At 37.2% G+C, this 27284-nt stretch overlaps 1 protein-coding gene across 6 annotated transcripts in view; it reads right to left on the reverse strand.

Moving 5' to 3' along the window:
• Nucleotides 1-27284, reverse strand: part of LOC124635867 (AF4/FMR2 family member 1-like) — a 153963-nt gene that overhangs the window by 63312 nt on the left and 63367 nt on the right. For 2 of the 6 annotated variants that reach the window (XM_047171818.1, XM_047171814.1), the window contains exons 1-3: nt 25313-25640; nt 22295-22502; nt 9733-9925 (exon numbers count right to left, since the gene is read on the reverse strand). In XM_047171818.1, the coding sequence (XP_047027774.1) occupies nt 9733-9925; nt 22295-22350 (249 nt within the window). In that variant the 5' untranslated portion in view covers nt 22351-22502; nt 25313-25640. Of the gene's footprint in view, nt 1-9732; nt 9926-22294; nt 22590-25312; nt 25641-27284 lie in introns of those variants that run through there. The other 4 variants (XM_047171817.1, XM_047171815.1, XM_047171816.1 and 1 more) reach the window with 4 other exon arrangements.

Genomic DNA, 27284 nt, shown 5'->3' on the forward strand with positions numbered 1-27284 from the left:
CAACGAATCAGTAGCATTTATTTCACCCTAAGAAATTTTGAATAATAAGAGCGTATTCAAGAAAAGCTTAAAGCATATTAAGTCAAGCCGTGACACGTGCCATCCTTATTGAATAGCCATACTTCAAGTGAAGACAAAAGTCAAAAAGAAGCAAAAGCGCAGACTGCACAGGACTGGTAAGCTTATAAATGGTAATACAATCGTAAATAGCGTATGTATCATCACGAGGCCGCGGCCGTGTGGCCAGCATGTGTCGTCTCGGCTTAAATAAACCGGCTCACTGTCGACCAACGTGATTCACAGCACAAGCTTATTGGGAATACATGCAAATAATACCACTATTTTTTGCCATAATCTCCCGTTATTGAACGCTGGGGAAGATCAGGGCTTTATGGTTTATGGGGTTAGGCCCCTACCCGCTAAGTGCTTTCCAAGACTTATGGGGTGAGATGTGATGAATATCAAAACCGCTATTACGCAGAAACTGAAAGCAAATTGCTTGCCCATAATTTCTCTTCCCTCATACATTTTTGGCCACCATTGCACAATTTGGCAGGAATGGAATTCACAGAATGCCGTTTATAAATAGCATAAAATTTATCAAGCCAATTTCGTTGCGATGATTTATTGATTAAAAATCGGAGCGGCAAATTGATAACGCCAGTTTTGTTACTATAACAAGAATATGATTAATTAAAACGCTCCATCGAATGGGCTCGCCGGAACCGCTCACAGTGATTGTTTAAGCCTTATTTAATAATCGGACTCTGGCTGTGTTGATTTAAATATTATTTCGAGTTTAGGAAAGGGGAATTTTGATTAGATGCAGCAATCAAAAGATCGATCAGATTTTGCAAAGTTTGGTGGGAAAGATACGAGTCTGTGAAATACGAAATTTCTAAGAACAATTAAGAATTTTCTCAACTTGTAGAGGTAGAAACATGATTAATGCTGTACTTGATCTCACGGCAAGCCTTCATAACTTACAGATTGTACACTATCTAGCAACAGAACAATTATTGCAGCTTCCGGGAAACGCAACCACAACTGACCACACAAATTATTGGATCATCCCAAACGATTCCACATCAAAATTGTATGAGCATCTGATTCAATTTCAGAACACGCCACTTTACAAAAATAATAAAAACGAACACCATAATATAGTTTTAACACAATGGGAACAGAGCTCAAAATGGAACAAAGTAAACGTTTTCGAGTTTGTCGTTCAATGCGCAGAGATTTGATTGAAACGGCAAATCATTTACGAGACCTGTTTCACTGGAGTATTTTCCGCACGGCTATTTGCTAAAGTGCCTTTTACGTCCCTTTTATTTATGTATTGTTTTCACATAATCCTACAGTGTACCGTCAAAGACTAATCTGTATTTTAGACTAACCTTCTACGTTTGCACGTTTACTCTTATATGTCTTTGAAAGGAATATATCAATTTTGGATCTAATGTAATCTCCGATAAAGGTCTTTGGAATTCAGCAAGCGTATGTTACGCTTTCTTCCTAAAGTGACCTTTTTCGAGTAAGAATTCTAATGTTAACCCTTGAGACTCAGGGTTTGGTGTATCAATAAAGTGCTTCATAATGTTGATAACATCGATGTTCTTGATATGATCGTTAACTACAATGGCGTGTCTGTAATTAAAAGACATAAAAAGGTCGTCATGTTTAATATTACACGTGTATCTAATGCTTATTCTAAAACTTCTATCGCTCCGCTTTAAGCAAACACTGAATAAAGTTTTAATTGAAAATTTTAAATGAGTATTTGCTTACGAAATTTGAATAAATATGGAGTGCGTTCTCAAACATAGAAGTCAGCATCCGCAAACACGTTTGGTGCCGATATCACAAACTCCAAATATGAACAAACGACTAATACCTACGTCTGTGTTTAAATTCATAAAACTGTTTACTCTCTCGATCTGTACGAATGTTCACAGATGAAGTGAGATGTAGGTCAATAAGCACATAAAAACAATCATCGCACAACTACGGAAATAGATAAGATTATGTGTTGCAACTACGAGTGTAGCTAAACATAAAATGAGAATAAAACAAACATTCAAGTAAATAGTAGCCAGCCACATTTCAAATCCAACCACATTCTCACCCAGACTTCAAAGCATTCAGACGTTAAAGAACAATTCAGTGCAAAGGATCTCCACAATCGCACAAACACATCCGAGATCGGATTCCGAGTCAAAATCTAAATTACGGAGCAACAAGTCGATCCGTCTCGCAACTCCTTCCGATAGCACACATTCAAGTCATCATCGCGGAATTAACAATCTAGAACGGTTCGCACCTAGCAATATAAATCTTGGCATTAAGGTGAACGAGTGAATTTCACCACGTGTTATAGGTATCTGTGACTATCATAAATCCCGTACGTGGTACGAACTACGAGTGGTAGTGCGGAGTCAACGCCCCGCCCGACTGCTGTGGGGCGCCCGGCGCCGCCCGGACGAAAGGACGTACTTCAGGGGCCGGCTACATCAAGTAACCACGAGTGAGCCATGTCTTTGAATAATTTTGTCCACCTTCAGTTTTGTCTGAACGGTGTTTGGATTAAGTCAAGTTCTTAATGGCTTGTCTTATGAATGAGGACAACTTTATTTTGGTTATAAGTCGCTGAAGCAAACATTGCAAACCTAAACCACCCAAGAATTTGCTACCATTTAATCTAAAACCAATCAATTCCACAAAAAATGTACTAGAAAGTGGAATAATTATCTTTTATCGGACAGTGTATCTACTATAATTGCGAAATAACTCTACATCGTTATAAATTCCGCCCTTGACTGGATATATAAATTAGTGTGTCAATACCACGGCAACTCAACCGACTGGTATCAATAGAGATATTAATCTTCAGAAGGATAGTGGCAATGGTTATGCACTTTGCATCGTCGGATATTTCCTGGAAGTGGACCTTGAGTTATTGAACAAACAACCATCATTTCCTCGAGGAAGATGACGCACGCACATATCTTCAATTTGGCATTTACGAGGAAAATACCAGTACGCCATTGAAATAATAAGAAGACATTTTTTCTTTATTGCTAGCTTGCATATCATTTGATTAACACCAAAGTAATATAAATGTGGATTTCCTAAAGCCCAAGAAGATTAATGGTTAAGAAGTATCGGAATTAATCGTACATCATAAACAGGAAATGACACAATTAATCTATGTTGGAACTCGGACAATTAACAAAATTACAGATCGACAAGACAAAATTAAGAATTTCATTTAAAGCATTCCAGGGGCGAATCATCGCAGGTAGCAACAATTGAAGACACTCAAATATTTTACAACATAATAAAGAAAAATATTCGGGAGTCAACGGCCTAGAGTTCACAAGAAGGGTGCAAAATAAGTACAAAAAGGACGCGTTCAGAGAGGGGTCGCGTTTTATTACTTACATTAGTAGAAGATGGGGTAGGCACTAGCCGACATACAAATATATACCACCTGGCACGCCAGGACCATGTGAATAATGTCCCCGAAACGTGTCAATATGACGAGTCATCGACCCAAATCGAGTCAACGACATTATCTGGTAGGCGCGCCTAATTTATCTCCGTAACATGATAGACCTCCCGAAACTACGAACAATTCTTGTGAACTTGAAATGAGTTCCCATATCGTTCCAACATTACGAAGCGAGGATCATCGAGGGATAATCTGTTTACCAGATTTATAGATATTCAAGCATTTGTTACCAGATAAACGTAGAATTTTTTGCTGTTGGAAATGCTCGTATTTGTATGATTAAAAAGGCATATTTTCATTAGATATTTGTGGGGAGGGATGGGGTGCGCGCCGGTGATGGGCGGCGGGTTGTAATGAGGCCGTCTAGACGCTTCGCAATACTACATTGTATTTGTACCTATTGTACTCCACAACATTGTACACTGCCACTTAACTTATCGTCTATATTAATGAATAAGTAAACGAATTAAATACGATTTGTGGTGTAGCTTTGCGTCAAGTTGGTTAATTTTATTTCAATAGCAGGTTATTTATTCAGAGCTGAGATGTGTCCGAGCGGTCGTCGACTTGTCCTTTACTACGGCTCGCCGATGATTAACTACGTTTACATTGTCAACCGAACGTTATTGAAATGGAACCAGTTAATCAAATGATTTATTATTGCGTTACAATATCGGCTTCAAGTATTAATGCGAATACTGATTGAAACTCAGATAATAGTCAGATTTAAGATTCTTTCAACATTTCTCTCGAAACGTTTTATGTTTTCATTTATTAAAAGGCTCTTTGCAAATAATTGCTATAACCTCAGACGGTTCAGCTTCTGATGGCGAATGATTTATTTGATTAGTTTACTCAATGCCTTAACTGGCTAGTTGCAGTACTGAAGCTCTAATAAATTGTCGCCCTTGATATTCAAAGAACTGAACAACTAATCACAATGCATTTAAATGGGGCTTTTAAAACTTGTGACAGAAGTAAACAAGGTGGTTCTCGTGTTAATGCATGTGCTGATGATAAATGGGTTTCCACATGTGTGCACGGGATGTTGACAGGCCCTGAAACGTCACGTTGGACCTAAACCGCCGGGCGACGCGCAACGTGACTCCGGCCAACGAGACATGATCGGGACTCCATTGATTTTACACGGAGAAATGTTAGCATTTCATAAACAAAAATATGCTCACGTTTTTTCATTTCTACACTACAGTTTATATCTTGAATGACTACAACAATTAAAACTCACATAAATACGCCTTTACAGTACTGCGGTTACCGAAAAGGTGAGCTCAGGGTTGTATACGGAGAATTGGCAACAACATTTTCCTTTGTTCTACAGACTTCATAGGTATTGGATTTCCCGTCCCTACTGACGATAAAGATTATTATACCCCAAGCTGTGGTTATTGCTATGGATTTTGCTTGTATGTTGAATACAAAACCTAAACCAGAACTAATATTTGCGGGTAAATATTCCAACGATATTAGTGCTCAACTAGCCAAACTAATCAATTACGATACGCAAAAAGCAGCAAACCGCACTTACGAATGAAATAACACGAATAATGAAAGCGTATTCCAGCAAAAAGAAAACAAATCACATTAAAATCCCCAACGTAATACAACAAACTTTAACACACAAAGAAATGAGAATATACACGAAAGTATAAAAATAAGGAGGAACGGAAATAGATGTTACTTCAAAAGTAACCTCTATCTCTCACGTTTACAGTTGGAGTGGGATGAGTTATGGAGAAATGCTACCATACAGTCACGTTCGCCACGTTACAATTTTTATTTACATTTGAAGCCTTGACAACGCGACATAAACTATCATATTTGGAGAATAAGAAAATGCCTTTTTTGACTTCAGCACCGTCATCAAAAACCTCTGAATCAGGTATATTTTTTAAAACACTCCTGACCTACTTCCCAAGGTCTGCCTTGCTTTAAGAATCTAGTTGCTGCGCTCATTAGCGACCAGAATCAATCAAATTATTCTCATTAAAACTTCCCCGATTGACTTTACTCCAAGTACAGTAAACACGCCGATAAAAATAATGATGTAAACAAAAATCTGATTGATAAACACGACGCTACGAAAGTGAAATTAAATAAGTTTGCTTTGCTTATAACAATAATGACGTTGGTATTTGAATAAACTGTTCATTCCGCAACTATTATCGTGTGTAAACGTATGATAGAGCGCTGTATGTGTGCGGCACACATGTGAGTTAGCAAATGTCCAGAGACTCGTGTGTGTAGCGGCGTCCCCCTATCGGTTCCATTTCCTAGGGAGTGCGGGAGGCGAGGGAGCTTTAATTACAGTTGTATTTGTATTTATGCACATATGTGTGGCTGTATGTCATAAAGTGGGTCGTGCGAGTGCACCCGCCTGCTCAGATAAGCCGACCGCTTTTAAAAAGTTATTATAACTCCACTTCGTTTTGGCGCTGTTTCGTCGACACTTCATCAACTATTAAAGGTGATCAGTGCGTTGAACATCAGAGAATGATTTACGTTTCACAGTTTTGATATAAAGTCACAGGTGCGATGGAAGATGATTAAATAGTACCTCAAGCGTCAAGTTATTAAGTGACATCGATAGATACGATTCAGAACGGCGTAGCCAAAGATATTTGCGAAGTATGAAAAAACATTCAGGAAATGAAATACCCGTGAAGCGTATATTGTGAAGTATGATTACGGCTTTGTTTTTCAGATCATTATTTAAATGTAGAAAGTAAATTATGCTGCTGTACGAATTCATGATTTATGAATGAATGACTACACCAGGCCACTAAAGCTACTTTAGAACAGCTGCTGCATTACGTTTGATTTGTTTTACAACAACCGACACGACTATTTCAGACATAGTTTACAGTTCGCTCATTCTGCATTCCAAGGAAACTAGTGCTCCAGTCACATATATCTTCCTTTATTACGTAATCTTTTCCTGCGGGTACAAGATGTCGTAATCACTCGAATACAATTGAGCGGCAACATGCAAAAAGTTAAGAAGTTCAAACATTTTGAACACAAATTACGTGTCCAACCGAACTTCTTAGCAAGTTGGTGCAAATAAACATAAGTCTTATAGGCGAACAACGGCCATTATCATAATTTTGTTGTTCCATTTGAGCAGTTTAAAATGATTTTGGCAGTAATTTACATAGCGCTCCAACAGAACGTATCAACGTAATTACCCAAGTCGACACGTAAACAGCTGACGACCTCGAACCCGCTTGACACTGGTCGCGCGTCCAAACACACTTGATCTCCCTCGACCCGATGGCGATTTAGCGCCACTAACGAGCGAGGAGGGGTGTTTGCGCGTTATCAGGGGCCTACTTCAAGTGGCCGGGGCTGGGGCGCTGGCTATCAGTTTAAGGTAGGTAGTCAGTAGTCAGTATCTACGACGACTAGATCCGAACACGGCACGTGCGGGAGGCAATAAAACCACATACTTCACTTTTACTGCGGCCGATCACGCGATCTGTGGAGACACTCATATCGCAAGAAGTAGATAGGCTTCGTGGAAATTGTTATTTGTGCAACCGCTTTGAGTATTTAAAGTTACGTGTCTCCAGTTTGCATGCGTGGCGTGCATTATCTGTGCTCATTCCAGTGATCTAACGCTCAGAACGGTAAAACGACAGTAAGTTTAAAGTGAAAACTTTTGTTTGCGGTATCATCGTGACTGGGCGTCTGCTCGCGTTGCACTCATAACTATTGTTCCTTACAGATCTCGTATAAAAGGTACTGTCTGGTCTACGCTGTGCCTGTCTGCTCAAACCAGTTCCACAACTAATCTAGATTTGAGAACATTTTCACTGTTTGAAATCAAGACTATAAAATTCACGTTCAGATTGATATATCGATCTGTAAAGTCAAATATACTCCAAGAAGAACATTCTTTATAGGTGTATAAAATATTATTTGTAACACCGACTCTGAATGTACATTAGCCATAAACGATTGATTGACTTATTTATCCATCTATCCCTAAGTTTGATGGCCTTACTAAATCAATTAACTCGAGACCCTCGCCATCTATAGCGGCTGCTAATTACATTTAAATTGATAGTATTAGGTACCGAAATCATTTATCTTTCACCGCTATACTTGGATCTTTGGAATTTCGTATGACATTGTAATGTGACACGCGCAAGCGCACTACCGACACGTGATTGCGGCGCGCATGCTTCGATGAGAACAAAGGAATGCACTAACCAGACACACTATAGGTTAGACCCGCACTAACTCAATGCATTTACAATACACAAGCATTTACAATAACCACATAACACAATAGATGACAATTGACTTGTTCACGTTGATGGACCTTCCAGAAAGTTTCAATTAGATATTAACTGGAATTAGAATGAAGAATAGCTCGATTAGCACTATTACTTCAAATTGCATTTTCTAAATAACTTTAAAAGATGAGCTAGTGAGTGAATGAACGCATGTTTGTATGACGGCCGTATGTTGTTGTGTTTACATAAGAAGTTCGGCCATATTTGTTTCGCTTCAGGAATCGTGTGTAACATTCGAATTCAAAGATTACACACGATTCGCAGAAGCAAACACCGGTATCGTTGCACTTCTTAATGTAAATAAAACAAATCTAACTTTTAAATCGGCAGCATACGTTAAGAGTAAATTTTGATTATAACCTGGACTGGTTTTATGGGGGATTGTGTGAGGTACTGCGATTTGTGTATCGAATCGTAAACCCACGAATACATTTTTCAGCGGCCGCGATATTCAGAACAGAGCAATTCGGAACACTCAATTTAAATGTATTTGTATACATTTGACGACGTCGCTGAATACTAATGTCGGCTAAAATTCCGGCTGCGTTGTATTCGTTCGAGGCTTGTATATAAAGTAATTGTCGTTTAATGAATAAACCCCTAATTAGAATCAGTCTCAATTCAGTAAATTGAGATTTGTTGTGCTTTGACTTAAAACTGTTGCCGCCGAGTGATTGTGTGTGGAGGTGTAATTAATTACCTATTTAACTTTGTATACTTTAAAATGTATAATGAGGTATATACAACAGGATGATATTAGTTTCTTGTGTGCAATAGTGCACAAACGTTGAAGGTTATGCTTGGGAAGTGTCCTTCGCGCTTCAGAATACATATCCTTCGGATGGCTCTTTAAACGTGAACAAAATAAATAGCACAAGAGAAACGAAATAACGTTGTTCTTTCATGTTATATAGAAAGCAATTCCAGTCTAGTTTCCTAGTGTTATCAGAGATCTTTATTTAACTGTCCGTAAATTATAGTATTGTGTTCTAATTCTTATTATAGGCTTTCGCATGTCAGACCACAATCCATTTCCATTATTGAAAACTAGACTAGTTCAACAGTGGGAAAATTGTCAGCTGATCCAATTATGTACACGTTTTTGCGGAATTGATTCGCCTCAGTCAATTAGGTACTGTATACAAATGTATTGGCTACACGTGTAAGAATTTAAAACTGAAACGTTTCTTTGAATTTAAGCTGCATTTTTCCTAAAGACATGGTGTCAAAGTGACATAAAATCGAAACAGCAACTATTTCTAGCTACACGACATTATGGGCCCACCGTGCTATCCGGTGCTGAGGTCGGCACGAGCCAAAACTACAGTTTGCAAAAACGCGCTTGGGACATTTTAGTGCACTGTAAGCTTAGGGTTAGACGAAAAATAGGCCTTTACTTATAGGATTAATACCGTAGAATACTAACCGTCTTCGATGTTGAATTATATCGTAGAATGCAGTGTGATTCAGTATCACAAATGCCATTTCGTAATGTAAATAAACAAAACATTATTTTATTGTGTAAACATTTAGATTATCTATCTCAGTGTCGTTTGCCAGCGTTCTACATCAGTATCATAAATAAAAAAACTGAATCGTTGATATCTAGGTCTGATTTCCAGGCTAATTGATTTTCCGTTTTCAGTTATGGAGCAAGAGATTGATATTGGCAAAATAAAACATGAAATAAATCTGAAAACTTTTAAGGCGATTCGAATAGTAGTTTTATATTGTGAAGAACCCTTATGCTTTTAGTGTAAAAGGCCTATTTCAGCAATGCTCTATTATGCCGCAGATTCTTTCACGTATGGCTTGTGGCACGTGTGGCCGTGGCCGTGTATTACTAAGTGTGTGAGGATGTGTGTGAGGATGTGTGCGTGTATGTGTCTGAGTACTAACCCTGATCGGCGCCGGGAAGAGCGACGATGCGTCGGGCTCGGCGGCGTGCGCCTGCGACATCTGGTGCGCGCGCGCCTGCCGCTCGCGCTCCCGGTCGCGCTCGCGGTCGCGGCCAGCCCACGCGCCGGAGCCGCCGCCGCCGCCGCCGCCGCCGCCGCTCCCCCCGCCCCTGTCCCGGTCCCACTTGTCGTACCTGCAACAACACAACGTAAACATTACATACGTTACTTCACAACAATAATAAGCTAAGAGTTCCTACGCCTGCAAACACTAACACCAACCAAAAACCCGTAGCGCTTCACAGCGAAATTAATCTAAACCGACACGGTATTCCGCGCCTGACACAATTACAGAATTACACACACTCGTAACGTTGAGCTGAGCAACATTTATATTAAACCACGTACAGCGTTACTCTTGACACAACAGCCGTACACGTTTGCACTGGCGCTCCCCTGAGATTCATGGAAAGGTATTCTTCAGACAAGTTCTGCGTACTACATGATCAATAGAGCTGCCGGGGTGTATCTAACGTACAGAATGAGGTTACTATGCAACGTGGAGCTTTTTAATCACTGATGGTATAGCCCCAGGCTTAAGCTGAAACTACGCAGATCGCAAAGCCCAAAGCGTCCGGCAAAAAATATATATTCGAAACGGAATAGTTCGAACAATGCGAGGCTGGCAACCCATTGCTACGAGTGTCGAGGCACTGAACCTTTCCCTCGGTCGGTCCAATTTTACAACCTGTACAAAAAGATGAACAGCTGACACCCATGTTTTTCTCATATTCCCATGCGTATGTATATGGAAACAATAACATTTCATATTACGAATAGCCTATTGTGAATGGAAGGTGGTGAACACACTTGTGCTATCGACGAACTTGCTTTTCAAGAAACATTTTGACGACTAGAATGCTATAAACTTCTATGGTTTCCGAAGACTGAGAAAGTCTAATAGAACCATCAAAACAAAACCGTTAGAATGGAAGTTTGCTTTATTATGAGCGTTTATAATAAATAGAAAAGCTATTGTGTTTGTTTTATAGTATGTGATTTAAAGTCGATCGAATGAAGAATTCCAGAAAGCTGCCGATCGACCGATGATTCACAGACTTATCATGAAATAAACACATAATGTGAAATTGAATGTAGTTTCTTTTTTATACAAGGTCACTAATACAGACTGTTCCATTTTGCATAAAGCTTAGTAAGTTAGTAAGTATTTTTTAGTATTAAAAAAAACTTCAGGATGTTCCAATATCCCAGAATACAAGAATATTAATTTATAAGTTTAGGTTTTACAATCAAGAAAAAACTTCATATGAAAATGAAACAATAAATGAAACTCATTAGTACGAATTGAGCGAATCCATTTTCCTCATATCGCCGGCCACTTGTTAACACAATGCTCAAAGTAAATATTTATTTATCGACACAGTTCTATAGAAGTGTTATCTGTTGCATTACGGTTAGTTTAACAATATAACAATAGCGATCGGTAGTAACACCTCGTAAAATAACAATAATCGGACTCTAAAACCGGCTTGCCATGTTCTTGGACGCATGATACTGGATTTGTTAAAGCAGTTTTTAATATAAAGCGCAATGGATCGGTACATCATTATGAACATCGACACGAATAAGATCGCTGTGACCATTAAGGTACAGTACTACGCCTTAATATGTATGTGACCGAGTTGTTTGTGCGTCTCGACTCGCGTCCTTGACGAATACTGATACGGAACGAGTTTTCACATCGATTTATTATGACACTGATTGAGGTATTATTGCGTTCTGTGCAGAGTGCAATGGGTGTGCCATTGTTCATATTGTATTTTACATTGTTCTGAAACTGGTTGTTACATGTGCCGATAAGTATCCTATTACGTCATCTATAGATGTGAACATAAACAAGCAAATAGGTAAACTTCGTGTACTATAAACACTTCATTATTATGCGGACGGAAATTGACTTATGTTTTGTTTTACAAATTGATATAAATAAATATGTATCACAAGAACATGCTCGTGCATATAATCGCTTAAAATTCAGTCTTGGGTGGAAGAATTGCTAGTGTATGCTCGGCGAATGAACATTTGGCCTGTTTCTGTTTTCTACGTGAAATATAAATACAAAGTTATGAAAACGATGAAAAAGTTTCAACGTTACTATAATTTATGAAATAGTAGAGTGAACAATTTCACTTTCGCCGTGTTCCCGGTGTCAGTGCTTAGTTGAAAGATTTATTACCGGGCGGCGGCCTCACTCGATTTAGCCGACGGCGCCAATTAATATGTTCGCTCAAATAAAAACACAACAAACGCTCATTTCGCTGTAATCAGGTGCATGTGCAATTATAATATCACGCCTGTGTTATTAGTACGTAAGAAGTTGGTAACTACACAATAAAGCATAGTTATATTAACTACTTACTTACAAATTCAAGGAGTTACAGCTATTGTTATATAAAAGAGAAATAGAAGCATCCCAATGGATAAGTGTGATAGAACTGGGATAGAAAGATAAAATATGAAGTTACAGCCACAGGTATTGACGCCTCACAAAGCAAATAAATATCACTTTCTACATCGTTTATCAGAGCTATTTAGTTTCTTGCAAATTATCAAAGTCAAGTTTTGTTTGTATGAAGTAAAAGTGAAACAAGAAGAAACAAAAAATTATGAACATTACGTCAAAGAGGCTTATTGCGTAAAAGCTCGTACACAATATTCTGAGAAATTCTCGGTCAAGGTGGTGTTTGGAGGTCCTGTTAAGATATCCATTTTGTTTAAGAATCTGATAACTTTGTCTCAAAATGAAGATTTTAAAGACAGGCTGTATGCAGAATTTGGATTTTATTTTTTACTCTTGTCTCTTTCTAACATCAGTCTGAAGCGATTCTTACAAAAAGTCCTAGGCGAGTTACTATAGTTCGGCCATTCAGAGAATGCGTTCCTGACACGTCGCGATTGAACTGACGACGTAACTTTGCAATGGCGTTGCAGTTACGATAAAAATATTTTTGCTGGTTGTTTACCGTTTTAACAATTGAGGAGCATTAAAACAACATTATTATATCAATAATCAATGAATGTTATTACGTCGTCAGTTCAATCGCGACGTGTCAGGAACGCATTCTCTGAATGGCCGAACTATAGCTCATTTTAAGAAGGCTCAGGACCTTCCAAATTCAAAATAGACTCTATCGCAATGTCACGTCATTCTATACAACTTTAGGGCACACGGGATTTTCGTCAATACTTTGGCAATTAGACTGATGAAAACTACCCAGTTCCAGTTCAGGAGAGAAAATATTATTGATGGAATCAACAATGAAAATATAATTGATGGAAACGAAATGTAATAATGAGGGAGATATTCAGCACATTATATGCTAGCACGGATGGTAATGAATAAAACACGATGTCACATCGGACATCCGTGCCGGAATACAGAGAATAATTAAAATACAACCTTAAAGATACATTACAATACTTATTAATTAATTTGTAAGAGGTAAGTTTTATCCTTTGGTTTACTGTATCATTAAGTGGTGTAATCGATTAAAAGGAGGAAAAAGAGCTAATAATTGGCAACAGATTTACACAAAAACCCTCTGCTTTACATGAGTCCAACCAACAAACGTGTCAAAATGACAATATTTTAGGTTCAAATACAAGTATCAGAAAACGCGTGACTAATCCCAAACCATAATACAAGACAATGACAAAACCATTACAAAACTAATACATTTCATGAGTCAGTAGAATAGAATAGCGACAAAATACCAATTACAATATTAAATTGACCAATCACGCGACACTCGGTTACCAGTAGAAACCAAAGTCAGATTTCACAGTACTTTGAACCGTATATGAAGGTTAAAGGTAAATGTCGTATATGATCATTAGGTGAAGATTATGTGCTTATTCAATAAAGTTCACTAAGTTACAGACATTTTGTTGTACTCTGTCCACATTGCAATAGAACCGGGGTACCTTAGTGAGCGAAAAGCGGGTTACTATGTATAAACTAGACAAAAAAACTACGTTCAATTGAATAAAATTCAGTTCAAAAATCACCTTTGACTCCTGTGAAGGCAGTTATTAAGAGCAATCCGATATTTTAATTAGTTTTATTTCCACACTGATCGCTTTATACCGATTAAAAAAAAAATGAAAAGGTTCGAAGCAATAATATTGTACAATAAAAAATAAAGCTTTTGCGAGAAGCGTAGACTGTAAATAAAAACTATTTATTTGTTGATAAATAACCTTTCATTCCCATACAACAGTTTTGATTCTCGGGACCAACGAACCAGTTAAAATAATAACATTTTCGATACAAAATAAAAACAAAAAAGATTGCTTGCATTTTCGCAATAAAGGTTTCTTATCAAGGTGAACGGCCGATTTATCATCCATCATGTTGTTACCTTGTATATTGTAATATACGAGTAGTTGTGAGAGGTGTTTCAGGATACTAACTACATTATGTTTTCTCGGTCAAATCACTTAAGAACATGACTTGCTAGACTTTTACCTTGGACCTATATGATAGAACCTAGTTTCTTATTTTGGAACAAATAGCATGGTTTTTGAACTTATGTAAAATGTACACAACTTATTAACCCGCTTCCCGCTTGCAGTAGAACCTCCGAAGCGCCATTCAGTCGCCGCCAACGAGATAAGAAGAACAAACAGTACATCAGAGCCAATGCTTTTACCAGCCGGCATACTTGCATATGTAATGGGAAAACTCGACGTTGCACAACGCTTGCGTACACATCATTTACAAATAATTTTAACAAAGCCTCTAATTTAGTATTAATTAGTTGCGTAAGTAAAGGGAGTTTCCAAATCGTGACTGTACATAGGCTTATCGCTTCAAATAAAAGTGGAAATATACAGCCTCACACGTGATTAACACAAATGTCTCGCCTAAATTACTACCTTGAATTACCTTAATTGAACATCAAAATGAAAATCTATTTGCGTCGATTAATTAAGTAAAACATTAGTTCCATGAACTAGCGAAGTGTAAATAAAGCAGGAGCCGTTTATATCACGCAGCCACGCCTTAAATGTTGATGGCGAAACTTTGTTTGAAAGAGTCCCTCGTCATACAAAGTGACAAACTATTTTTATCCCGTCGGAACAGGTAGTTCCCCTGGGTTACACGACGAATTATTATTTTTCTTTGTTGTCCAATCAGTCCCAAGAGTGAGATTATTTCATAGGCATCCACACACTTTGGAACACATTTAACAAAACCGCTCATTATTGGTATAACAAGGATAAAAATCTGCATATTAAACTCGTTATACTTCGGCCGTTCAGAGAATGCGTTCCTGACACCTATCAGTTAGTCACGACTAGTGATGGGCACAACATAACACTGAGTTCGTTACCGTTCCTTCAAAATGAACCGCCGCATTATTTTAAGATTATTTTCGTTTTAAATTGGCGGAATCATTTGTTTTATATTTTAGTTATTTAAGTGGAAACCAAAAAAAGGTAATATTCATATAATAAAATTGTTTTATTTATTCTTTGTTACAAGTACATTGAATTGAATGTGCGAACAGAATATTAATCAGACTCCGATTTGCTTGAGGAGGTGGTGTCTTCATCATCATCTTCGCCTACATGTATAATTATATTATTATCAATAACAGAATCAATCCTGATATCTCGGTCTAACAAAAGCCGGGTAATCAAATAAAAACAGATCGAAAACACTTGAAAAACGTGGTCTATGCGCACGAAACGACAACGGACGACTGTTTTAGCGTCACAAAATGGCGGCCCATAACGCCATTTGGGGTTACCATTTTTAATCTAAGTATAAAAATGCGGTTTGGTCATAGTTTTATTTTTATATTTCATAAACGTTATAATTAAGTCTTATAGTCCATTATTTTCCAATTCTTAAAAAGAAAATCAAAACGTATTATTTTATATTATAACTGTATAAGAACAGATTACGATACTTGCCTGTTATTTTTAGCACAGCACTACAAAATATAAACCGCTGACATAACCTTGTAATAGCGCAGTATAGATTTAGAAAAATATTGTTTACCAAGTTATTTGACACTCAGTTTGGCACAAAATTATAACATTCATTGATTATTGATATAATAATGTTGTTTTAATGCTCCTCAATTGTTAAAACGGTAAACAACCAGCAAAAATATTTTTATCGTAACTGCAACGCCATTGCAAAGTTACGTCGTCAGTTCAATCGCGACGTGTCAGGAACGCATTCTCTGAATGGCCGAACTATAATGCGATGATTGACGTCATAAAGATTTACGGTTCATTTTTCGTCGAACATAAAAACCTTATTACGTATTAAAAAGACGAAAATGTACGTCTACAAAAATCCCTTTCACCTTTCGGTAGAAAATAATTCGATTAGTTATAACAAACCGGTGCCACGCCTAACGCGAGCGCCTCGCGTGTCATAGGTTGCGAGGTGGCTGGGTCGTTGACACGATTATTTTTCAGAGGACATTTTTATCAGTGAATGATAAGTAGTGACACCATTGTTATTCCGATAACGCTTACATTATGATTTGCTGCAAAACACGTAAATTGCGAGTCCAGACGCCGCACTCGCCCACGCCGGTCTTTTAGCGGGAATTGAAATTCTCACAATAGAAAAATTCAGTGTAGCTATTCGTGGGCGTCACACAGACATTGTAGCGTCACTGAATAGGGATCCCACCATCGTACACGTGCGGTCTATAGTACGTAATTATAAAACCATTTGTAGACTCTACATTCAACTATAGATGGCCGATAACTGATACGAATATTGTATTTCATATTCAGACGTTCTAGACATGTTTTATTCGCAAAGCTCATGAATACGAGTGAAATATTAATATCGGTTCATTATTGTATAAATTCTTAGATTATGAGGTTGAATATGAATAGCTATAACTTGGTTAGGCTTCTTAGGAATTGTTGAACCCGTATTCTGCTAGGAGTCGACATAAATAAGTTATTCTGGGAAATCTGAAACTTTTACGTCGACGTAAGTTTATGGTGGGAAAGTATAACAATATAGTAATATAAACTTATAGTGATGTACTATTTAACTCTTACTCAGTTAAGAGCACGTATAAAAGAGTAATGAATTGGAGTATATAAACCCACATCTTGGAAAAAAAATATGACAAGAATTCTATTATCAAAACAAGACAGCACATTGATAAAATCAAGAGGTGGATAAGTTGAAAATTCCCACGGACGGTAAAAGAAACATACGGTTACAATTACACCATTTAGATGAAAGATAACCAGCTTGCAGATGTAGGTACATATATAAAAATAAGTTTCTAGGAAGCAGTTAGCCCAGAAACATTTTGATATCGCTATAAAACTCAAAAACGAAAGAACACTACGTCTGGTAGCGTAAAATGCGAAAATTCAAAATATTCCGTACACAGAGTTGTGTAGGCTTTTACTTTTTTGACGATTTGTGAAAATACGTTAACTTTCAATGCGTTGCCAAAAAATCATGTGTTTCTACATAATTAACAGATTTTCTACCGCTTTTCTTTAAGTACGATACTTAATAAATACTATCCTTTTTTTATTCAATAAGTTACTTCATAAAATAATATTAGCAGCCATTTATCCTGTACAGTTTTTCCAAACAAAGTTAAAGCAGTTTAGAAAAAGTAATTTATAAATAGTAAATTGCCACGAAGCTGCCTGCAGCTGAATAGTTAAACGCGCTGAGTTCAGGTTTCCACAATTTATCAACACTATTCAAAGAAAAATGGAAAACAAATTGTACTGAAGCTTTTTATTATCATTACTCACTCTTTGAAATACGACTTTAACAATTAGCTTAGTGTCACCCCGACTAACGAACACTATTGTTTTCATTAATGTGGCTATTCTTTACAGTAAATAAATATTTTATCAGCTTGCTCCAGAATAATCCGTTTTATTATCCTTCAACTTTTAAGTGTAATGCACCTCGGCGTCCGTTATAGGAGGTGGGCGGTTACTATCGCTACACCAACTTTATTAGGAGAATTTTATATCTGACGATACTAATAAAACTGTAAAATTCAAGAAAATTTCATCCAAACTGGTAAAATAATCTTTACAAACGTAAAACATTCCAAATGTAAAGTAAATGAGCATAGCTACATTTGTCAACAGCATAGTTAAGTGTTCCCTAGCAAATAATTAACGGCTGGTAGTAGCGTTGCGTAATAACCTGACAACTAAGTACCCGAGACAGCCGTAAACGAGGTAGCAAGCACCGAATATACGAATGTAGCCGGTGAGGCGGGGAGGTCGCGAATACAGGATGCATTAATTGTACTCATTTCGCAATCTGTTTAGCGATTTTATTGGATAAGTTGGTCACGTGTGCCTAGCAGCCGACACAAGATACCTTATTATACAGATAACGGACTTAATGCTACATTGGGATTGGATAAAACAGCGAGAAATAAGATACATGCATTTAAATGTGGGCATAAACGCGAAATGCTTAATAAATTAAATCTGCCATTATTTATTTATAAAGCTCATTATAACTGAAGCTAAGTTCTGCGAAATACGGGCAAAACTCGTCAGCAACTAACTGTGAGAAGAATGAGTTCATACTGCGAAGGATCTGTGTTAAGTCTTACTTATACACTTGCTTATATTGTTGTCAAGACCTCAAACATGTTGTGGAAAGCTTTCAGCTTTATCTAACATATCAACTAACAAAAGGCGTGAAGCCTCGAATCATTTAGGCTCAGAAACAGTTACATAATCATCTAATTGCGTACATACATTCGTGAAACAATCTCACAGTAAGAGAATTATTACGTGAAACATTCATTCAGAGCTGTGAACACAAACATCGGATTCGGAATTCATCGCATTGTTGTTTCAAAAAATTGTGTGCAGATCACATAAATAGATAAAATATGAATGGTGGCTCCTACGAAGATTTGTGTGCGAGTGTACTCACTAAACAATGGTATGGTCCTTAGGTACCTACTGCTCTAAAAAGTTGTTCCCACTGATTCCGTTTCCCTTTTTCGTCATGAATATTGTAGTAGTCTTCAAAAATGTATTAAACGAAATGTTGCCCAGCTTCTTTGAACGTAAAATTTAATTTGCCAAGGTAGGCAACCTTGTTGGTCTAAATATTTTGTACAGGAAAAACGAATTTGGGGAAATGGAAACAGTTGAAAAAACATGATGACAGATCACAGATGTCAATTTGTTTCAAGTTTACGAGAGCGAAAAGTTGTAAATTATAAATTCAGCATGTAAAATTAACAGACCACAAATGTTGGAAGCACTCGGCGAGGCTTTACGAATATTGTGGCTGTAATTTGACACTGACAAATAAAATAATTCACCCCTACATTTTGTTTCAAGGGTAGGGTATATCACGTATGTTTGAACATTGTCGCAGTTCGTAGAAGTCTCAGAAAATAAATCATATTAAAGTCATTCAATATATGTTCACTAGCAATAACTGCGGGATGGTGTCTGTTCCTTCTTCATCATGCTAACGAGTAATATTGGCAGCTCTGTTCTACAGATGGTGTTCGCCAAGATTTACATAAATTAACTCCTACAGCGTAAGTAATACTGAGACAACTGTAATTATAATTAAATCGCTCTACATGAGCTTGGCTCATTTTTTAATAGTGATTACCATAACTACCCTGACAGGTGAAGAAGGAATATTATTTTTTAAGAGCGTTTTTACACTAGCGGATTTCGGCGCGCATATAAGCTTGGTTCCTCTACGCGGGAATTATTGGTACAGCAAAAAATTGTCGTGCAGTTTTTTAACTGGTTGTTTTTATAGATATGATCCACCCGCTACCGCGCAGAAAATATCGAGCGAAATATCCGCTGGTGTGAGAGCGATGTAATACTAATAAGCATGCTTGAACTGAATTATAATTTACTTCACTTTTTTTTCATGTACTTAATAACCACTTCTTAGTCACGATTATGTAGAAATTATCATATTATTATCTTAATTGTGTTTATCACAGCTTTGCAGTGAAGTTGGTAATCGCTCAAATTAACATTGACTTTTACTTTACATACACCTGTTTTGATCAGCAGTTTCGAAGAACATAAAGCATGCATTTTAATTGTTCAATTAATCTATTTCCTTCCATTCGTCATGCGATACAGACTCGTGTCTCGCCACAATTGGTGTAGTGTTGCCAGCATTTACTTGCAGCTTATTCATATAGAACTAAGAAGGTTAATTCGAGCCACTTCCAATTCAGCTTATTGGATTATCGCGAGCTTACCGTCGCGTGTATCGAGTGCACTACGCGAATAAACCGGGTGAATGCAGTCGGTTTTCAAACTAAATACTCAACTCTTGAACATTAAACAACGGTTTGCTAGAATAAGCTTCGTTTAACCTAGGATAGTAATCAATTTAATTGAAAAAAGTATAAAAATAAACCGCCGACTGGAAGATATATGCTAGTAGCTATCGTTCCAGGCGATTAAAAAGATAACATTGAATGAACGAGCATCATAAACTTGTGCACTGATAATATCGAATATCAAGAAGAAAGAGCCGATCATAATGCGTAACGGTTATCCCGTTATAGATGCCTGCAACACGATCTGTAGTCCAAACATCAATATGGAACACTAACTCTAATCACCATTTGCCCAATTTAAAGGAAAATAAACTTAAAGCAAACATAGCACCACAAACACAACATTAACATTGCGTATGCTCATTACTTTGTAATTGATATCACAAGTCAGGTTAGTGAACCTAGCAGTTGCTAGTCTTAATATATCGGAGCTAGGCGAGACCGTAACATGTGGTGGAGCAAAACTGCGCACTAACGATAATGAAGCTACAAACTAAACTCAATAAATAAGAAGAATGTAACACAACATTGAAATAAACAGCCGTCAAACATCTTGCCAATCAACCACAACCTTTCCCAACACAAATAATATAATGAACTTCTAAATTGCTTCATCGACTGCAAACGAAACTCGGCTTTGGCTCACCAAACATTATACATGTAAAAGAAACCTTAGTCAAACAGTACTTAGCGGCAACGGCAAGTAAATAAATACATGCAACACAAACGAAGTACGTATGTTAATCAATTTGTAGGGAGTACAGCTCACGAGCTGTTTGTAGAACTCGCCACTGTTGACAGTGAACACCGAACGTCGTATGATAACGTACGACTAATATTCAGGCTAATATGTGACGCAAACGTTTAGATTACGTGACGGGGAACACAACAAAAATACACAAATATAGATAGAACCTGGTGATATCGACATAATGAACAATTGTCATACAAAGAAGTCTAATGGTGAATATGAGCTGAACTTATATTCAAGCAGGTATTATAAAAAGGAATCTCTTAGAGGTGTCGTCGAAATTGAAAGAGCAACACATTCCATCCAAATAATAACTTTGGTATACGCGCGACTGCTAAAAATACTTGGTCGACACAGAGAATTTTTATAAAGCTTTATAATCTTATGTTTAAAAATAAACATAGCTGCCGTTTCAAATTCAAAAGATGAGAATTATCGTAGGTGGCTTCATTAGGAGACCTGGATTTGTACTTTAGTAAAATTATTCAGGCGAAAACAAAGAAGAGAAAAGAAAAATAAATAAACAGTACATCCATCTATCTTACACGTCGTTAATTACATCGTTAACATTCCAGACACAGTTTCTTCGTGCATCAAAATTCAAATTAATATACGTCCTCATTGAACTAAAGGTCAAATTGTTACGAAGTACGTACCTCAGATTATGCTACAAGTAAAAACTTAGTTAACTTCGCAAAAGCATCACTAGGCAAAGGCTAGCCTATTTGAATTTCGCTTAATTGATTCCGTAGTACTTATCGCACGATACAGGTAGGTATATTAAGCTGTATCTTTAGTTACTGTTAATGTGTTAGAGACATGCATACTATTTCTCTTGTAACTTCAACATTTACTTAGACATTTCTTAGTTTGAGTATCCATATACTTATGTTAATAATGTACTATAAACTGGACGGGTTTGTTTGTTTAAAATCGCAAATCTCAGGAACTACTGAATCTAATGACTGAAAACTTTCAGTGATAGATGATAGCCCATTCATGGAGGCAAGAATTTGAAACTGCTTGATTGAAAGAATGTAATAAGATTATGCTTGCCATTTAGTTAAAACTCGCCAAACTAAACGACCAAATAACAAAGTGACTTAACCAAATAACTTGCGTGAAATATAACTGGCACATAAGCACAGTTAGGGCTTCCTAACAAGTCATAAATAACGACAACACGACGAGTTCGCAGGAAATTAAAAAAATGTACAAAATTGTCGACCGTTGGCGACCCCACACTGTGTATTCGTTTGTGTGTTAAACTTTACACATTAGATATTCCAACACGATTACCTATTAGGTACAGCGCCTTTAACGAAATTAGTTTTAGGAACTTTATAACAATAAGCAATTAGCTTTGTAGTTAAGTATAAGTTTCTAAGTATATTGTTTGCGAGATGTCTTACCCAACGCCTCCGTTCAGGGCGGTGACCAGGCCAGGCCTCTCATAGCACATATGCATACCAGCAATGTCTGCTGCACACTTATCAATACTGATTGTATTTTATTACACTGCTTTACACAACACAACACAATATTATCAATTAATCCACTCCACGTACGAACATTTTTGATTGAAAGTTATATCCATCATTCACACTGATAGTTTGGCTACTGCGAAACAAAATTATTAGTTGCGCCAAATGTATCAGCACGGGTCCATTGCGATTCTATCGATTGTTGTCATGTAACACTTGATTGCTGTAACCGATTGATATTCACAACAATTAACAACTGCTGAGAAGTAATTAGATAGCACTTACAATTTCTAACAAATTATAAGAGTCAATTTACAGGTCAAATAGTTAACGGAATAGAGAAGAAGCAAACACCGACTAACCGTTATCGTCGATTATTCATTTTAATTACCCTGACGCCATTTAACTTACTTTTATTAAGGAAAATGGTGTATTGCAGGAAAACTTTTGAAATAATATTTTCAATACGTCACATGATCTAGTGGACGAAGCTCATACACATGATAATATGGCAACCACCGCTTACTATATGTAACCTTGTCAAAGCTTATCTGACCTTGCAGAAATTGCTAATTACAAACCTAATTAGATACATGAGACCGTCGTTATATTTCGCGCCTGTAATGGAATTGGAGAATAATAGGCAAATGTTACTTATTGCGACAGCAAATGAAAAATAGCTTGTTCCTTTTAAGGTTGTCGAAGTTTCTTTTCATTTATAAAGAGTAAGAGCTTCAGTCTGTCAGAAAGCGATATTAAGCGGTAATGAATCACATTCTGCGGGATGTCCGGATAATCTTAATTTAAAGAAACGGTGATTACAGGAATTGCGTCCCGGTCAGATGATTAATTGGGAGGCAGCGTGGTGGATACTTTTTGCCTTATTTAACGAACATCGGGTAAATAGGATGTGGCGGGTATTTTTTCGGCGAGGGTCATGAGGAGCCATTACGCGGGTGTTTTCTCCTGTGATTGATCTGCGTCCCGCCGCGCTAAGGGCACGCTGGACCTACCACCCCTACTTGGGGAAATGGTGTGTTTATGGATAGCGGGATCCACACCAATACTCCCGTATCTATACGGACGTACAAGTCTATAGCTCATCCGTGAGAATACAGTTTATGCTAATGATGCTTAGTGTCATTTGGATGACCGTGCCGCTTTAATTGTAACTATAAAATTATGCGAGTATCACAAAATTTACATTTACTTAATAGATAGTCATTCAAACGACCCCTAGTCGGACAGGCGTGGGAAATAATAGTTTGTCAAAGCTATCTTTTTAAAGTATGAGAAGTTCTAGGCCGATTTGAATAACAATAGAACAGATGGTCAAATCCTGAAGAGAACAGGTAATGCCGTACACCGATATGCGGGTGCATAACTATTACACACGGCTTGGAATGTCCGCGGAGGCCATGACCGCAAATATTTAAACGTTTTAAAAGTAGTTTATTTTCTATACGAGCCAAATACTGAGTGTCCTATATTTGAGAAACATTAACCCAGTTTGATGTCGAGGTCATAGAGTGGTCACTCTGTCACTATGATTCGCGGAGAGCGAAACAATCTCCGAACAGACAATGACGTGCCAACTATTTGTTCATCAAAAACTACCAATTGAGATTTCGTTCAAACTTGGTAGCAACGAATACTTTGTACGTTAGTTGTGACCGTGATGGGGTGAACTGAAGGCGTAGAATAAATAATGTTGTAGAGCAGGCACATTCTGGTGGATAGTTATTCAGCTTTTACAAGACTATTGGAGATAACCCTTGAGACGTTAGGGACCCTCTTCGTCCCCGTGGGAAGGTCTCAGTTTATCTAAAGATAAGTGTCTCGCGCACTGACCACGGGCTCGTTTAGATAACACCCTCTCTTAATATTCAGTTTTGGCCGAAGAAAGGATCTTTAAATTGTAGATTGAGAAGTTTTGAATGATTTGTATATTCGCCAAACATTATTTGAGATTGATTGTTTGGAATATTTCAAATCTTTATACTTGTACAGATGTTCAAGAGCTATATGGATGATTTACTTCTTGTGTTATTGTATCCGTGCAAAATTAATATTGTAGTCCCAGTACCCAATATAAAAAGTGTAAAGTTCAAAGACTCTGTTTTTGATTCCTTAAGTTTCATAAATTGTTGATAATGAAAATGTCAAAACTTATTTCAAGGAATTAAAAAAAATGTATACAATAGGAGGAAAGAGCGTTGTTTATTGTGAAATAAAATACATTGTTTTAAAAATGTATAATTCATAAAAATTACGTTGTCTGGCATTGATTTTTATTTTGTTCAATTTAACATTAAATAAATAATGACGCAGTCTACAAATTGTTTATGAATATGGAGTAGGTAATGTCATAAATCGACACTGCAGCTACGTGTGGAACTAAACTAGATAATAATGTGCCAACAACTGTACATTATTATACCTGAATTAACTAATGGGCAAATGCACTAATTCCATTTGTTGCAATTAACTCATATTTAGATGAACTGCTTGTGGTAACTACTATCGATCAATTTCATAAACATCAATTCTGATGCCGATGATTTATTATCCAGGCATAATAACATGGAAAATTTTACTACGTAGATTTTAGGAAGCTACCATATAAGTAGGTAATAATAAATGGTAAGACATAAAATATTACAATGTAAAAGATTTTATGACTACATAAATTAAAACTATACAGTATTAACCTCGTCATTGACTTCAAGAGCGTGACTGTAATAAAAACTCAAACACAATTTAATTTCAACATTTAAATTGAAACGAGTAACATAAACAAAGCACTTTCCACCCGTACAGACAAGTTGCTACTCGATAATTAGTTAGTTTTGTAAAGGTATCATAAATCATAAATTCCCAGTTCCAGCAATCAAGTGCGTCATGCATGAGTCAACATCATGGACATAACATCCGTCGGAGTCTTACAATAAGCTGATGCGGTTGCGTCGTCAAAGTCAATCCTACGATCCAACACTGCAATCCAAGTGATCACTGGTGGTACCCGCCACAGATTTCACTGTGACGCACAAACACACAGAGAGGCCGAGCGCGCTGACAACACGCACGCATTCCGTGTCCGAATGCAAAGCGCATCACGATCGCCGCTCACGTCCGTGCGAAAACCCGCCAAAAGCGAGTTCCCCGAGTACCTTTTATGAGGTATCTGAGGTATGGCATGCGCGCCGCACAACGCGTACACGACCAAACGGCAGGCGAGGACGCGCGCGACTGCCGTTCGACGCGGGGCGGGACCGACCGACGACGCTCTCGCAGGTTATCGTGAGTCGACTACACAGATAATGATGTCAAAAGTGGATCGGACTAATGCTCCCTATTATACTGTAAACGTACCGAATACCCAAGCCGATGCCCCGGTGACGAACAACACATCACTGATTCCATGAGATATCAATTTATCTATTAAAGACCTATCAAACTGATTCTTAATAATCTTGCCCGCGTAAACTATTGTCATGTTAATGATGGATTCAATTAAGTTTACTTCCTTTCAATTATTATGAAGACCATTTTAAACGTAGATTAAAGTAGAAGTGCAATGATTGTTCAAATAAATAGTTTTGATCCTTTATATTATTAGCTATTGGTACTTCTAATCGAACGCTGCAGATTTTTGGTCCTTTGCACCGTTTTTTCCGGGTATATAAAACATTGTATTTTTCAAATAAAATAAACAAATCATTGGAATCATTTCTTTGCACAGCGAAAATGTTGCCACGCCTCTGAAAATCACCAACAAAGAAGTATTAGCGGAGAATATCACTCATCGAAGTGAGCGCGCGCCCGGCGCAAAACACCGACCGTAATTTTTATTGTCCCACGCTGTCCTTCTAGTTAATCCAATCTGAATCTTGTCTCAACACACCAAGACAAAAAGTCGCTTAACACCGCGCTATGCCCGCAAAGTATTAGTCAAATCGAATAATGTTGATGTTTTGACGATCCACCGAATGTGTACCGTATCGTGGTTGTGTTGGAGTCTTTAACAGAACGCTCACGTTAATGTGGATGACACATTTTGTATTACTGGATTTTATCGGTTTACACTCAGCCTTTAAGTCTAGTGTAGTATTGTTTGCGGTTATAAGGTCGGTTTCAAGCCTGGCAAATGGTCAGTGCCTTTCTTCCATTTAGCAGTACCTATGTCTCTACATTTTGTTCGTATTAAGAGGAATGTTTCTCGCAATGGAAGTTTTATTGTGTTTTTGTGCTGAATTTCGTTAAAGACCCGTGGCATGTATGTTTGGTCCTTCGCAAAAGATAGAAGTGAACGAAACATGAATTTATTAATTATAATGAACACCAGTGAACGTACAATCAATTGCGTTTCAATCAGCATCAAAGCTTCTAATTAACGTGGCATTCGCTACGTGAGCTTTTTTTTTTATTTGTGTAAAGTGCGCTTTTTGCTTGTCCCCCGGATTTGACCTAATTTCATTCTTAAACCCATTAACTATTTGAGTTTTTAAAGATACTGGACCAAAGAATATACATTTAATTTTAATTTATTATATTAGTTTCTGTTCCAATTATTCATTATTTTGTTTTAACAGCATTTAAATAAACAGGAGTAGGCTTTTTTTGCTTGTCCCCAGCTGAATTCGTATGATTGGATCAAGAATATTTCGCGATTTTTCTACGGACGATATACTTTTTTTAAGGGGTTTAGTTTCTAAATGTCATCATTTAATAATATTCATCAATTCATTTGTAATATTCTGACTTATTTACATAAAAAAACGTATAAAACTACGATGATGAAATTTTGATCCAACCTGAACATTCAGTATTGTGACCGCATTTTATAGTACTTTAAGCCACAATTTTTGGGTCCTAATACTTTGAAACAGGCACTACTTAGACATACTACTGGTTTTTA

Source organism: Helicoverpa zea, chromosome 13 (genome assembly GCF_022581195.2).
Source record: "Helicoverpa zea isolate HzStark_Cry1AcR chromosome 13, ilHelZeax1.1, whole genome shotgun sequence".
Taxonomy (NCBI): Eukaryota; Metazoa; Arthropoda; class Insecta; order Lepidoptera; family Noctuidae; genus Helicoverpa; species Helicoverpa zea.